The 17448-nt window shown below is 36.7% G+C and overlaps 1 protein-coding gene across 3 annotated transcripts in view; it reads left to right on the forward strand.

The window, feature by feature from the left end:
* The window catches only part of cdk6 (cyclin dependent kinase 6), a 179602-nt gene that overhangs the window by 53883 nt on the left and 108271 nt on the right, over positions 1-17448 (forward strand). For all 3 annotated transcript variants that reach the window (XM_062029410.1, XM_062029409.1, XM_062029408.1), the window contains one exon: positions 4605-4740. In XM_062029410.1, coding sequence (XP_061885394.1) covers positions 4605-4740 — 136 coding nt within the window. The remainder of the gene's footprint in view (positions 1-4604; positions 4741-17448) is intronic.

The raw sequence follows: 17448 nt of genomic DNA on the forward strand, positions 1-17448 counted from the left end.
ATATATATATATATATATATATATATATATATATATATATATATATATACATGCAGTATGTGTGTGTATATGTATACAAACCGTACAAACAGACTGAAATGGTCAACACCAGTCACAGAATCAAAGTCCAGTACCAGCTGAGAGTCCTATTCAAGCCAATGGGAAGAAGGGGAACACAAACTGGTCAAAAGTGCTTAGACAGCGTCGGCCTTGGTTGAAATGTGTCTGTTCACTTCATGTCAACTTCTTCTTTACTCACATACTTCTTCTCAAACCACCAGTTTCTTTCAGAAAAAGTGTTGCAAAAAGTCATAAAAGGACACAAGTATGATGATGTCATACATTTCCAGTTTTTCCAGGAAATTTTAGTTGACAATCTAATTGGTTTATAGGCTTGAAGATAAGGATGTTCCGATCAGGGTTGCTGCCGATATCGAGCGTCTGTATTAACTTTAAATGTTTCAATTTATTTATGCAGAGTTCTATTGACATTTTTTGTTAACGATATCAACACAATATTTAAACTTGTTCTTTATTCTCTTATGTACAATTGTTTTAACAAAGAATAGTCAATAGTGCAGAATAAGTAAACAAAAGGCAAAAACTACTATCTACTACTTATTTAAATCCTTTTGTTTTTGCCCTCAAATTCCTCCTGTGGCCAGGGATTTATTTCTAGAGTTTGTAAATGACGACAAAATGGTTTTGAGAAAATCAAAACATATCGATCTAATCAGTATGGATCATATACAGATACTACTGTTGGTATCGACATCCTCTTACTAGTCATGTACTGCCTGCGGACACAGCAAACAATTATTGTTATATTATCCTCTCTCTAACTTTTCATTTCTTATCAACAACTGCTTATTTTCGGGTGCAGCGCGATTTCATCAACGTTTGTAACTTTACTAAGCACTTGTTTTTTGTTTTTGTTTTCAAAACTAGCTTAGTAAAAAAAATACTGTTAGCCAAAAGGGGGTCAGTGCTTGGGATCTGCATTGACCGGCAATGGCCATCACATACTTTTTCACGAATATTGTCCGATACTGATGGTTGGTAGATCAATCGGCACAGTAGGCATTAAACTTTGAGGTTCCACTGATGGATTTAGGATTTTGTCTGATAATTTCTGTGTCCAAATTTAGTTATGCCAGGTCTCAAGTGGATTGTCCTGCTTTTGGCAGTTTAGGTCAGTTTGCCGGCAACCCAAAATGTTGAAAGAGCCATATTGGATCAAAAATACCAAAAAAAATCCGTCTGGAGCTGCAAAAATTAAGCGTTATAATGAAGGCCACATCATACTTGTCTATATTAGCTATATTAGCCTACTGTCAAAATGACTATGTGTTGCAGGCTGACGCAAATCTTTGCTGACAGAATTGTTGAAATTAAATATTTATTCCACACATTTTTACAACATTGGAAAACATTAGTAAAACAGAGGGTGAGATAACTCCTGGAAGAGACTGGCTTAGAATGGCCAAAGAATAGAATAGCAGTGTTTCCCACACATTCATTTATTTGTGGCGGCCCGCCACGAAAGAATTACGTCCGCCACAAATAAAAATAAAAAATAAAATTTATTTTTTATTTTATTTTATTTTATTTTTTTTTGTCCTGTCCAGCTTCTCAGGCAAATCATATAGTAGATGTAGATGCTCATATAGGCTGTTCAGATTTACTTTACAAAAGAGAAGTGTAGGATACTTCTCTTGTTGCCTTATTTGTATTTTACCACTACTGTTTTCTGTTTATTTATTACTGACTGTGGCAGGACACCTCTGCCTCTGTTTCACTTTATGTTGCTGGTAAATAATATGGTTGTAGTAGTAGGCTAAAGTTAAATTATTTAGTATGCACTAATTAAAGGGGCAGAGCTTTAAGAGACATTTTAGCTTTTATATTTTATAAGATATAATTTTTGTAAGAACCACAATTAACAAATATATTTCAGTGAATAACTTATTGTTCAAATCTGTATATAAATATGTACATAAAGTGTTGTAATTATATTGTAAAATGGATGGATGGATGGATGGACGTTTAAAACAAAACTGTTATTATTAATTAGTAAGTATACATTTTTTGAGCCTTTTTAGAGAAAATCATATCATTGTAGTAAATTATGCAAATTACTCGATGATGTCATGGTGACCACGCCCACAGCCACGCCCCCACCGCCACAGGTATCTTGGCAGTTTATGGGAAACACTGAATAGAATAGAATATAGTTTTATTTGTCATTATTACAGTGAACAGGTTCAAAGAACAACGAAATTGGAGCAGATCCCCTAAGGTGCATACACAATAATTTAGTAATATAAATAGTAAAAAAAAGATAAAAAAGAAGCTATGTATCTATATATATGTACAGTATATATCCACAGACATGCATATATCCATACAAAGGCATATATATACATATACACATATAACATTATTGCACATTATAGTCCGAAAAAATCAAAAGACATGATACATGAGGACATGACGGACACATTGTGCTCACTCAGGACTGTTTAATGCTACTATGGCTCTTGGGTAAAAACTGTTTTTTAGTCTATTTGTGCCCGCTTTTAGCACCCTATAGCGTCTGCCCGAGGGTAGCAGTTGTAGGTGGCAGTGCCCGGCATATATGTGTGTGTTCAAGTTAAAGGAAACTGTTTTCTAATGCATTTATTACAATCTTTGCAAGCTGGGTAACATTTGCTGTGGTCTGGAACAACATGGCACACAAAAAACTATGAGAAATGCAGCCAATACTACATACAGATCATGTGTCATGAGACATGCAAATATCAATTAAATACACAGAGGACCTAAGTAAAGGAAATTAAATGAACTCAAATATACCTACAAACGAGGCATAATGATGCAATATGTACATACAGCTAGCATCGATTAGCTTGCAGTCATGTAGTGACCAAATATGCATGATTAGCACTCCACACAAGTCAATAACATCAACAAAGCTCACCTTTTGTGCGTTCATGCACAGCATAAAAACGTTTGGTGGTGAAATGAGACGAAGGAGGAGTGGCATAAAACACGTCTTTCTGTGGCAGCGTCGGAGAAAGTTATACATGTAAACAGATGACCATTAATTAGTGCATACTAAATAATTTAACTTTAGCCTACTACTACAACCATATTATTTACCAGCAACATAAAGTGAAACAGAGGCAGAGGTGTCCTGCCACAGTCAGTAACAAATAAACAGAAAACAGTTGTGGTCAAATAAAAATAAGGCAACAAGAGAAGTATCCTACACTTCTCTTTTGTAAAGTAAATCTGAACAGCCTATATGGGCATCTACATCAACTATATGATTTGCCTGAGAAGCTGGACAGGACAAAAAAAAAAAATTACAAAAAAAAAAAAAAAAATTTAATTTTTTTTATTTTTTATTTTTTAATTTGTGGCGGACGTAATTCTTTCGTGGCGGGCCGCCACAAATAAATAAATGTGTGGGAAACACTGGATGACGGTGAGTTCAAGGACCGCTGAAATTAGCAGGATTAAACGGCGCTCGCCAAATACTGTCATCAGTGACGCATGTTTAATACAAACAGTGGGATTTCTAACAATTAGAGAGGTTTGTGTCGTGTTTGTCGCCCTACAGAAACCATATTAAATGAGACTTTAAACTGCTGCTTTTATCCTACAAATTGTTCTTAAGATCATTTGTATTTGCTTTCTCAATGTGTATTTTACCTCTGTTTTAAATGTTATTTTTTAGTCTGTCCTTTGCCTGTAGTCCTTTTGTGGTGTGTAATACAGCCCTTTGTTCTTCAACTGTGCTTGTTTTTAAAGGGCTTTATAAATAAAGTTGGTATGGTATGGTATATTAAAACAAAAAATATATACACTACCGTTCAAAAGTTTGGGGTCACATTAAAATGTCCTTATTTTTCAATGAAGATAACTTTAAACTAGTCTTAACTTTAAAGAAATACACTCTATACATTGCTAATGTGGTAAATGACTATTGTAGCTGCAAATGTCTGGTTTTTGGTGCAATATCTACATAGGTGTATAGAGGCCCATTTCCAGCAACTATCACTCCAGTGTTCTAATGGTACAATGTGTTTGCTCATTGGCTCAGAAGGCTAATTGATGATTAAAAAACCCTTGTGCAATCGTGTTCACACATCTGAAAACAGTTTAGCTCGTTACAGAAGCTACAAAACTGACCTTCCTTTGAGCAGATTGAGTTTCTGGAGCATCACTTTTGTGGGGTCAATTAAACGCTCAAAATGGCCAGAAAAAGAGAACTTTCATCTGAAACGCGACAGTCTATTCTTGTTCTTAGAAATGAAGGCTATTCCACAAAATTGTTTGGGTGACCCCAAACTTTTGAACGGTAGTGTATCTTTCCATTTTCATACATTTTTTAAAAAGCTTCAGGGAACCACAAGGGTAGCGCTGAAGACTCTAGAGCTGCGGGTTGCCGACCCCCAGTTTAGGTGTAGATACAGTATCAAGGTAATACCGTAGAAAAACACATGCATAAAGAAAAGCATTTTTTTCCAAGAGCTGTTGTCTTTTTGTTTGCTGAGCACAATCAGTTGTATTGATCCGTCCTGTCCTTCTGGTTCCAGGCTATTTGATGTGTGTACAGTGTCTCGGACTAACCGTGAAACCAAACTCACACTGGTCTTTGAGCACGTGGACCAAGACCTGACCACCTACCTTGAGAAGGCCCCTGATCCCGGCGTACCGCCAGAAACCATTAAGGTAATCGCTACCGACCTTGTAGTCTTAATTCAATAGTTTGCTTGTACAACCTATGCATGTAGGATATGACATTTATCCAACTACTGAAGTTGAACTGAGGCAACGTCAAGGTTTGAGTTAGTACTATTTTAAAAATGAAAGGAAATATTTGCTAATCCAGTGTGGGCTTGCGTGACCACAGCCACGTCTGTGTCGCACTGACCAAAGACCTAAAGAGCAGCCTGCAGTTCTCTGCAACAGCACCACTACCAGGCCAGCACATGTGGCAAATTAAAGGCTGCTTGTTTTCACTCGGTCTTCCCATGGTTAGGATGTGAGCTGAGAAAACGAGTGTTGAGTTTGTGTGAAATAATGCGAATGTTAGTTTCCCATTTGCAATCACACCGCGCAGTCATTATGAGCAGAAGGAAGTCCCTTCATCGGTTTCACTTGATAAAATCCACTCTTAAGTGTTCACTTACAATTTGCCCAAAGGTCGGAACTGGACGCGCCATTAAACCGCTTTCTTTTATTTTAATCTTTCCCATACACGTCCTTTTTTAGACCCTCAGGTCTCAATATTTATCATGCACAATACTGAAGAGGCATGTCTCTGTTTTCAGGCCTCAAAGTTCCAAGTGTCACATTTGAAATTGAGACATTGTGGAAGCGGGTGCATTCATAGATGTATTTTTCCACCCCCCTGGGCCAGGTTTACGTGCAAAAGTCCAACTGTAGTATTGATGCGACGCAGTGTAAATGTAGACGCAACAGGTGGCTCTGACCCGAGGCCTTCTAGCTAAATACTGTCTGGTTGGTGTCTGGTACTTTTCTTCTTAACTATTGTGATCTTGTGTTTCCATGCAGCAGCAAAATTAATTAATCTTTGAAAGCTATACTGTAGTCTGTTTCTTTGATCATTTTGTATACCACTAGGGGTGTAACGGTACGTGTATTTGTATTGAACCGTTTCGGTACGGGGGTTCCGGTTCGGTTCGGAGGTGTACCGAACGAGTTTCCACACGAACATATTAAGTAACCGCCTAAGCTGAAGTCTTAACAAACTGCTCAGTACTCTACACAGCACCCAGCATTGTCCCACCCACACAACCATCTGATTGGTTACACGCAGAGCGGTAACAGCCAATCAGCAGTGCGTATTCAGAGCGCATGTAGTCAGTGCTTAGCGTTTAGCAGGTAAGCATCAGGCAGCGGACTCTCCCCAAATGATGATAAACACCTCCCAGTCAACTACTAGTAACGTCACTATGAGCCCGTTGACCTTCTAGAAATATAAAAGGCAGCTCAGCTCGCTCGCAGTCCTGGCTTGAGGTGAAGGCTAATTTGCTTTTAGCGTAACGTTAGCTCATTTTGCGGCGTGTGTGCGCATGCGTGTGTGTGTGTCTGTGTGTTACGGACAGCAAAGCCCTGTCTGTTCAGTGTTTCCCATAAACTGCCAAGATACTTGTGGCGGTGGGGGCGTGGCTATGGGCGTGGTCACCATGACATAATCTAGTAATTTGCATAATTTACTACAATGATTTGATTTTCTCTAAAAAGGCTAAAAAAAATGTATACTTACTAATTAATAATAACAGTTTTGTTTTAAACGTCCATCCATCCATCCATTTTACAATATAATTACAACACTTTATGTACATATTTATGTACAGATTTGAACAATAAGTTATTCACTGAAATATATTTATTAATTGTGGGTCTTACAAAAAATATATCTTATAAAATATAAAAGCTAAAGTGTCTCAAAGCTCTGCCCCTTTAATTAGAGCATACTAAATAATTTAACTTTAGCCTACTACTACAACCTTATTATTTACCAGCAACATAAAGTGAAACAGAGGCAGAGGTGTCCTGCCACAGTCAGTAACAAATAAACAGAAAACAGTAGTGGTGGTAGATAGACACAGAGCTTCATCAAACATCTGATCCTCTGAACAAAGAGCTCCAAAAATCTTGAACTTTAGACTGCCATCAGTTTTACTCCCTACACTTAAGGACCCCGACTTAAACAAGTTGAAAAACTTATTCGGGTGTTACCATTTAGTGGTCAATTGTACGGAATATGTACTTCACTGTGCAACCTACTAATAAAAGTCTCAATCAATCAAAAAAACTTAACCATGTGTTTCCTACTGCCTGCAGACTTTGCACCCTTTGTTATATACACATGTTGTGTTTCTAATATAAATGCATTTAATAAAGTCAATTACAAATAAGGCAACAAGAAAAGTATCCTACACTTCTCTTTTGTAAAGTAAATCTGAACAGCTGATATGGGCATCTACATCAACTATATGATTTGCCTGAGAAGCTGGAGAGGACAAAAAAAAAATAAAAACCATTTTTTTAAAATCTTTAAATTTTTTAAAAATGTATTTATTTATTTATTTTTATTTGTGGCGGACGTAATTCTTTCGTGGCGGGCCGCCACAAATAAATGAATGTGTGGGAAATCCTGCTGTTATTTCATTTTACCTTTTTCTGTGTTGATTGAGCTGTGTTGAAGCAGCAAAAAAGGACATTATGTTAAATGAAGAGTTTCTGTCTCTGATAATTGATATAATAATGTAAGTGCATCATAAAGCCTACATGAACTCCATGGTGTTCAGGGTTGAATAGTCTCTCCTATTGCTATTGTACTATTTTTTCAGCTATAGTTACATTAATCATTAGTAATGGAGCAGCCTAGTTTTGAATGGCAGGGTCCCTGCTATCACATGTTGATAAAAATATAACATTTACATAATAAAAATCAACTACAGGCTTCCCAAATGCTGTAATAAATTAAGCATGATGAGTTGACTTGAAACTGTTTAATGTTGCACTTTTTATATGTAGAAGAAAAGTTGTGTCATTTTATTTAATCTGAGCAACAACTTGAGGCAGTTTAATGTTGATTAACGTGGGCAGAATTATTACAGTGTTCCCAATGTTAAAAGGATAAAGTCATTGTTTACAAATTTGGTAAATAAATAACCCAAAAATGTATATTTTGTTGTTTTCTTACTGTACCGAAAATTAACCGAACCGTGACCTCTAAACCGAGGTACGTACCGAACCGAAACTTTTGTGTACCGTTACACCCTTATATACTGTAGTTTGTTTCTTTGATAATTTTGTATACCACATACTAGTGCAGGGGCCATTTTGACATTTGAAATCATGTTAACAGGCTAAAATATTTAAAGATAAATAGTCTTTGTCACAGCTTTATGTTATAACTAACACATAGTATTTAATTGTTGTATTAGTTTTTAAACTTTACATTTATTACTACGGATGTCCTGATCAACAACGTCTGATCCTGACCCATTTTTTTTATGGCATTAGATCCGATTTTGAGTCCCGATCCCTTACAACAGTGTTTTTCAACCTTTTTTGTAGCAAAGGCACATTTTGTGCGTTGAAAAAATGCGGAGGCACACCACTAGCAGAAATCCTTAAAAAACGAAACTCAGTTGACAGTAAAAAGTCGTTGTCGCAGGTGTTGGATATGACTTTAAAGCATAACCAAGCATGCATCAATATAGCTCTTGTCTCAAAGTAGGTGTACTGTCACCACCTGTCACATCTCGCCATGACTTGTTTTGACTTTTTGGGGGTTTTCCTGTGTGTAGTGTTTTACTTCTTGTCTTGCGCTCCTATTTTGGTGGCTTTTTCTCTTTTTTTGGTATTTTCCTGTCGCAGTTTCATGTCTTCCTTTGAGCGATATTTCCCGCAGCTACTTTGTTTTAACAATCAAGAATATTTCAGTTATTTTTATCCTTCTTTGTGGGGACATTATTGATTGTCATGTCATGTTCGGATGTACATTGTCTTTGCTCCACAGTAAGTCTTTGCTGTCGTCCAGCATTCTGTTTTTGTTTACTTTGTAGCCAGTTCAGTTTTAGTTTTGCTCTGCATAGCCTTCCCTAAGCTTCAATGCCTTTTCTTAGGGGCACTCACCTTTTGTTTATTTTTGGTTTAAGCATTAGATACCTTTTTACCTGCACACTGCCTCCCGCTGTTTCCGACATTTACAAAGCAATTAGCTACCTGCTGCCACCTACTGATATGGAAGAGTATTACACGGTTACTCTGCCGAGCTCTAGACAGCACCGACACTCAACAACAACACATCATTTGCAGACTATAATTACTGTTTTGCAAAAAATATTTTTAACCCAAATAGGTGAAATGAGATCATCTCCCACGGCTCACCAGACTGTATCTCACAGTGGTTGAAACACACTGCCTTACAATATATCATAGACCAGAAAATGTTTTATAGCAGGTAACTTAAGTAAACACAAAGACATATCTTATTGCATTTAGAATTTGCTACTATTGTTGTGAATCAGATGATGTATTTACACTTTTACTTAATTTTCAGAATGTGTCAAGTTACGGCCCCTAAACCAAATGTTGTCCAAAATTAATTATAGACATCGGATAGTTGAAGTCCACATTTTTTAATCATTCTAATTTTTTTTGTGTAGTGTCTTAAAAGAAATAAAAATGAGTAAATTAGCCTTCCGAGAGGATTTATCTGGTTAATACGAATTAGCTACACAAACTGTGATGAATACAAATGTTTATAACATTTGTCTTTCATATTTTTGTTTGGACACAAACATGTCCAATGTGATTGTCATTTTGATCTTTAGAGGCAAAATTATTTGACGTTTTATAGCTTTCATGGAGACGGACATACGTTTGATTCCCATAGAAAGAGCCAATGCATATCTAATGCCGGTCCAAAACCCAGATGAATGGGCATGCGCTGTAAAAACTAAGTTAAATCATACATGTGATTAGGGTTGTCCCGATACCAATATTTTGATACTGGTACCAAAATGTATTTTGATACTTTTCTAAATAAAGGGGACCACAAAAAAATGTCATTATTGGCTTTATTTTAACAAAAAATCTTAGAGTACATGAAACATATGTTTATTATTGTAATTTAGTCCTTAAATAAAATAGTGAACATACTAGACAACTTGTCTTTTAGTAGTAAGTAAACAAACAAAGACTCCTAAATAGTCTGTTGACGTATGCAGTAACATATTGTGTCATTTATACACCTATTATTTTGTCAACATTATTAAGGACAAACTGTAAAAATTGATTATTAATCTACTTGTTCATTTACTGTTAATATCTGCATCAACATGTTCTATCTACACTTCTGTTAAAATGTAATAATCACTTATTCTTCTCTTCTTTGATACTTTACATTAGTTTTGGATGATACCACACATTTAGGTATCGATCCGATACCAAGTAGTTACAGGATCATACATCGGTCATATTCAAAGTCCTCATGTGTCCAGGGATGTATTTACTGAGTTTATAAACATAATTTTAATTGTATAATTTAAAAAAAGGAAAAAAGATTTTGTGACGACAAAAAATACGCTCTTGTACTTGGTATCATTACAGTGGATGTCAGGTGTAGATCCACCCATGGCATTTGTTTACATTGTGACGCCGGTGAGCTATTGTATCCTCCTACGGTGTGTAGTGAAGCATGTTTAGCTATTCCTCGTCCTGCAGTGATAATAATACTTGTAAGAAACTTACTTTATTTGAGGCGAGGATTAGTGGTTTAGAAGTAGCTAAAACACTGCCGACTGCGGATGGATGTTCGCTGCTAGCTAGCTAGCCATGTCTTAAAGCACCTCTTCCTGAGGGTGTTTCAGTGTTATAACTTCCTCTTTATCTTTACTTCTTACACCAAAATGCGTCCATTCTCCCTTTTTTGTTCACACACTGTGTCTGCTTGTAAGTATTCAGTGATTGTGCGCTGCCGAACATGCTCCTCTGCTCGTATAACCAGCAATCTCACGATGTGATGGTGCGCCGTCATGCCCGTTAAATTTGTTTATTTTTTATTGCAAACCGGTACTTTTCAAACAGAGTATAGTACCGTTTTTGATTCATTAGTACCACAATACTATACTAGTACTGGTATACCGTGCAACCCTACATGTGATTGACATGTGGTGGGAAAAAAAAAGCCAATAGACAAAAAAAGATTTCTGAGGAATAATGAACAAATGATTCCTTGAATACATCTCCACTATAATTCAGTCATAAGATCTGTGGTGGTTGGACCACCTGTAGAGTTGATGGAGGCTCCTCCCTCCATTTGCTCTCCCTTAACATGCATGCAGCTGGGGCCATTGGAAGACAAAGGGACAATGATGGAGTGACAACATGACACTGGCTCCATCCCCGGTTATTTCTAGCACAGTGGACACTGCCCAGTTACTCCCTCCCGCCCTCCCACAAAAAAAAAAAAGCCCACTTTTTCTGAAACCAGAAATAGGACACCTCAAATTTGGTACACCTAGTATATGCCCATTTGGTGTTGACACCATTATACGTTAAAAAAAAAAAAGGTCCGTGGTCAGCATTCAACCACTCCCCGCTCGGCCTCAAGACCCACCACATGCTCATTGATGAAAGAGGCCCTCCTCCAGGAATGAAATGAGCTGGAAGGACATCAAGCGGCGAGCTCGCCCGGGCTCGGTGCTCCTCGGCCGGGGCCAGCACTTGCCGGGTGTCACCCGCCATCCACAGCTCTATTCTCTCCGCCTATAAAGGGGAGGTTAATGAAGCATGGGGAGGGAATTACACTAACGCTGACCGGCAGATGTCCCATATTGTGTCCGGCTACAATAAACAATACATTTGCATGAGAAAAGGAGGCATGCTCAGAAAGCCATGTTGCACTTTTTCCTTGATCCTCCTACTTATTTTTGGACATCAAACCTGTTGCCTTTTTGCCTGGTTGTGTCTGTTTACTTTCAAACCACATTTTTTTCTGAATGCTGATGCCCATTCATAGTCAAGTTGCCTTTCTTCCTAATAGTCAAGGCATGTTACATATGTTTTTAAACATCCATATATCAATTCAGCGTTTTTTTCCCCCTTAAAATACAGTACAGACCAAAAGTTTGGACACACCTTTTCCTCATTCAATGTGTTTTCTTAATTTCCATGACTATTTACATTGTAGATTGTCACATCAAAACTATGAATGAACACATGTGGAGTTATGTACTTAACAAAAAAATAACTGAAAACATGTTTTATTTCTAGTTTCTTCAAAATAGCCACTCTTCGCTCTGTTTACTGCTTTGCACACTCTTGGCATTCTGTGAACAAGTACTGAACACTGCCATATCAACATCAATGGGCAGGAAATACAGAGAGTGAACTCCACAAAATTCCTGGGAGGTCATCATTGACGAATACCTCAATTTCAAATGTCACATTAGCCATCTGTTAAACAAATTATCCAAATATGTTGGCCTGTTCTTTCACCTTCGTCATTATCTTCCTCTTTATGCTCTACTTACTCTATACAAAAGTCTCTTTGAACCACATCTAAACTACTGTAATGTCATCTGGTGTAACACCTTCCCTAGCTACCTTCACAAATTAGAATCCATGAAAAAGAAAATCATACTGGCCCTGTCATGGTCCAACTTTAATGCCCCCACTCGACATCTATTCCATAATTATCATCTCTTAAAGGCCTACTGAAACCTGCAACTACCGACCACGCAGTCTGATAGTTTGTATATCAATGATGAAATCTTAACATTGCAACACATGCCAATACGGCCGGGTTAACTTATAAAGTGACATTTTAAATTTCCCGCTAAACTTCCGGTTGAAAACGTCTATGTATGATGACGTATGTGCGTGACGTCAATCGTTAAAACGGAAGTATTCGGACACATTGTATCCAATACAAAAAGCTCGGTTTTCATCGCAAAATTCCACAGTATTCTGGACATCTGTGTTGGTGAATCTTTTGCAATTTGTTTAATGAACAATGAAGACTGCAAAGAAGAAAGCTGTAGGTGGGATCGGTGTATTAGCGGCTGGCTGCAGCAACACAACCAGGAGGACTTTGACTTGGATAGCAGACACGCTATCCGACGCTAGCCGCCGACCGCATCTATGATTGGGTGAAGTCCTTCGTCACTCCGTCGATCGCTGGAACGCAGGTGAGCACGGGTGTTGATGAGCAGATAAGGGCTGGCTGGCGTAGGTGGATAGCTAATGTTTTTAGCATAGCTCTGTGAGGTCCCGTTGCTAAGTTAGCTTCAATGGCGTCGTTAGCAACAGCATTGTTAAGCTTCGCCAGGCTGGAAAGCATTACCCGTGTGGTTACAGGTAGATTAATAGTATTGTTGATCTTCTGTCTATCCTTCCAGTCAGGGGTTTATTTCTTTTGTTTCTATCTGCAGTTAAGCCCGATGCTATCACGTTAGCTCCGTAGCTAAAGTGCTTCGCCGATGTATTGTCGTGGAGATAAAAGTCACTGTGAATGTCCATTTCGCGTTCTCGACTCTCATTTTCAAGAGGATATAGTATCCGAGGTGGTTTAAAATACAAATCCGTGATCCACAATAGAAAAAGGAGAAAGTGTGGAATCCAATGAGCCAGCTTGTACCTAAGTTACGGTCAGAGCGAAAAAAGATGCGTCCTGCACTGCACTATAGTCCGTCACTCTCACGTTCCTCATCCACGAATCTTTCATCTCATCCTGGCTCAAATTAACGGGGTAATCGTCGCTTTCTCGGTCCGAATCGCTCTCGCTGCTGGTGTAAACAATGGGGAAATGTGAGGAGCCTTTCAACCTGTGACGTTACGCTACGTTACTTCCGGTACAGGCAAGGCTTTTTTTTATCAGCAACCAAAAGTTGCGAACTTTATCGTCGATGTTCTCTACTAAATCCTTTCAGCAAAAATATGGCAATATCGCGAAATGATCAAGTATGACACATAGAATGTATCTGCTATCCCCGTTTAAATAAGAACATTTCATTTCAGTAGGCCTTTAAGACTGACAAGAGTTCAATATTTATCACAATGCTTGTCTAACCTATCGAGTCATCCACAGGCTGAATCTCAGGCTCTGTAGTTTGGTTCCTATCTATCGTCACCAGCATTCCCAAAACACTCGTAACTTAGATCTGATATCAGGTAAACATCGTCTACTGCTCGAAGTGTTGTATGCATGGGACCAAAGATCTGGAAGCGGCTTGATGAGAGCCTCAGGATGCTGTATTCAGTCTCCAACTTAAAAAAGAAACTGAAATCATACCCATTAACCACCTATCTCTAATGCCTCATGAAATCATACCTATCAACCACCTATCTCTAATGCCTCATGAAATCATACCCATTAACCACCTATCTCTAATGCCTCATGAAATCATACCTATTAACCACCTATCTCTAATGCCTCATGAAATCATACCTATCAACCACCTATCTCTAATGCCTCATGAAATCATACCCATTAACTACCTATCTCTAATGCCTCATGAAATCATACCTATTAACCACCTATCTCTAATGCCTCATGAAATCATACTCATTAACCACCTATCTCTAATGCCTCATGAAATCATACCCATTAACCACCTTTTGACACCCCCACACTTACAGTCCAAACACTGTTAGTTTCTAACCAATTGTAGTTGTAGTATTTGTTAGGAGTAAGCGATAAGGTTATATATTTGACGTGACGGATGTAAACAGAGGTCACAACACCGGGAGTATACCTGTATTACCCGATCTAGGTGGCTACAGGATAGCGTTGCCAAATGGGAAACTTTTTCTGTGTTCTTTGCGTGCATGTTAGAGAATTTTACATTACATTTTCAATTATAACAATGTTAGTAAATCATCTACTAAAAAAACAAAACATTATGTGGTACATACATGGGACGAGGGTTGTCCCGATACCAATATTTTGGTACCGGTACCAAGATGTACTTCGATACTTTTGTAAATAAAGAGCACCACAAAAAAATGCCATTTTTGGCTATATTTGAACAAAAAAAATCTTAGGGTACATGAAACTAGGGATGATGTTCGAAACCGGTTCTCCCGGTTGTTCGATAAGAAAAGAACCGTTCGATAAGAAAAGAACCGATTCCATGGACTCGAATCCCTTTTTGAGAACCGGTTCCCGTTATCGAGGCCACTATAGTAAAGAAAAAGAGTTGGTTCTTTATTCGAATCCCTGGGAATGAATCCCGTCCCACAAGAAATGCCCTGTGGGACATCACAGGAAATGACGCAGCTCAGCTACGTCATTTCCTGTGATGTCACATAAGCAGCAAAAATAACGGACCGGAAAAAACGCCTCAAGGCATAGCTATTCACCTATAGTGATCACAGAGACAGGTTGTTTTTGTGTTACTATATATATTTGTTTTTCTGGAAAATCCCACTTAATATAGTTTGGGTAACAACAGTCAATATTTATTTATTTGTTTTATTTTATTTTTTCTTATAAAATAAAAGTGAGCTTTTGTTAAACCAAATATTGTGTTTTTTTCCATATACAACAACCTATCTGGATTCGATAAGAGAATCAATAAGGAATCGGTTCGATAAGAAGATTTGATAATGGGCTCGAACTCGATCATTTCTTATCAAACATCATCCCTACATGAAACATATGTTTATTTTTGTAATTTAGTCCTTAAATAAAATAGTGAACATACTAGACAACTTGTCTTTTAGTAGTAAGTAAACAAACAAAGACTCCTAATTAGTCTGCTGACGTATGCAGTAACATATTGTGTCATTTATACACCTATTATTTTGTACACATTATGAGGGACAAACTGTAAAAATTGATTATTAATCTACTTGTTCATTTACTGTTAATATCTGCTTACTTTCTGTTTCAACATGGTCTATCTACACTTCTGTTAAAATGTAATAATCACTTATTCTTCTCTTGTTTGGATACTTTACATTAGTTTTGGATGATACCACAGATTTGGGTATCGATCCGATACCAAGTAGTTACAGGATCATACATTGGTCATATTCAAAGTCCACATGTGTCCAGGGACGTATTTCCTGAGTTTATAAACGTAATGTAAATACAAAAAAAAAAGGAAAAAAGATTTTGTGATGCTAAAAAAATATTGATGTAATCATAGTAGTATCAACTAGATTGTACTTGGTATCATTACAGTGGATGTCAGGTGTAGATCCACCCATGGCTGAATAGTTTAAAATCATGTTTAGACTTTTTTTTCAGTGTCAGTGGTCACAATCGTTGGTAATATTTGTCATCGCACCGCCTCGGTGGAAATTGATGCGTCAGCAGGGAAGACACCCAAAAATAAGGGGCCGTCATTGTTTGTGTGTTTGTCCAAGAGTCACACTTCTGAAGTACGGTAATTAGTGTTTACCAGCATATCCTGCTGAAAGGAAGCACGGTGAAATGGTTATTTAAAGCAGAGAGGAACTGACTGGGGGGTTGCTATTGTGTCAGCCTACACACACACACACAAATTCTTGTATTTGTTACCTTCTTGAGACCTCCGAATAATGCCTACCTCCTTAGGACCACCCTTTCTAGATATATAAAGATGTGTATTTTACAACATTAATAATATATACATACTATGCAAATATAAAAAAGCTTGTTGTGAAAAATGAGTTGGAATTTCACAAGAAAAAGGTTGCAATTTCACAAGAAAAACTTAGAATTTTGTCAGTATTACAATAAAAGTCGTAATTTTACAAGAAAAACTGAACATTTGTGCAATGCTATGATAAAAGTTGGAATTTTACTCAATGACAGTCGCAATTTTACAAGAAAAGCTTCAATTTTGGCAATTTTATGAAAAGAGTCGTAATTTCACTCGACAAAAGTCAGAATTTTACAAGAAAACTTTAAAATTGTGGCAATATTATGATAATAATCGGAAGTTTTACTTGGCAAAATGATGACAAAGGTCATCAATTGACTCAAAAAATGTCACTATACAAGAACGACAAAAACAAAAGTCAGAATTTTATATGACAAATGTCACCATTTTGCATTAAAAAGTCATAATTGTACATAAAAAAGTAATAATTATACATAAAAAAGTAATAATTGTACATAAAAAAGTAATAATTTTACATAAAAAAAGTAATAATTTTAAGAGAAAATATTGCAACATTACAGAGACAGAAAGAATATGAGAAATTGTTTCCAATTTTATGAGAAAAAAGTCGACACATTGTGAGAAAAAGACTGCTTTTAGGAATAATGCCTACCTCTTTAGGACCAGCCTTTCTAGATATATAAAGATGTGTATTTACAACATTAATAATATATACATACTATGCAAATATAAAAAAGCTTGTTGTGAAAAATGAGTTGGAATTGCACAAGAAAAAGGTTGCAATTTCACAAGAAAAACTTAGAATTTTGTCAGTATTATAATAAAAGTCGTAATTTTACAAAAGTCATCAATTTACTCAATAAATGTCACTATACAAGAACGACAAAAACAAAAGTTAGAATTTTATATGACAAATGTCACCATTTTGCATTAAAAAGTAATGATTGTACATAAAAAAGTAATAATTTTACATAAAAAAAGTAATAATTGTACATAAAAAAAAGTAATAATTTTACATAAAAAAAGTAATAATTTTAAGAGAAAATATTGCAACATTACAGAAACAGAAAGAATATGAGAAATTGTTCCCAATTTTATGAGAAAAAAGTCGACACATTGTGAGAAAAAGACTGCTTTTAGGAATAATGCCTACCTCTTTAGGACCAGCCTTACTATATATATAAAGATGTGTATTTACAACATTAATAATATATACATACTATGCAAATATAAAAAAGCTTGTTGTGAAAAATGAGTTGGAATTTCACAAGAAAAAGGT

This window comes from Entelurus aequoreus, linkage group LG20, assembly GCF_033978785.1.
Source record: "Entelurus aequoreus isolate RoL-2023_Sb linkage group LG20, RoL_Eaeq_v1.1, whole genome shotgun sequence".
Lineage (NCBI taxonomy): Eukaryota > Metazoa > Chordata > Actinopteri > Syngnathiformes > Syngnathidae > Entelurus > Entelurus aequoreus.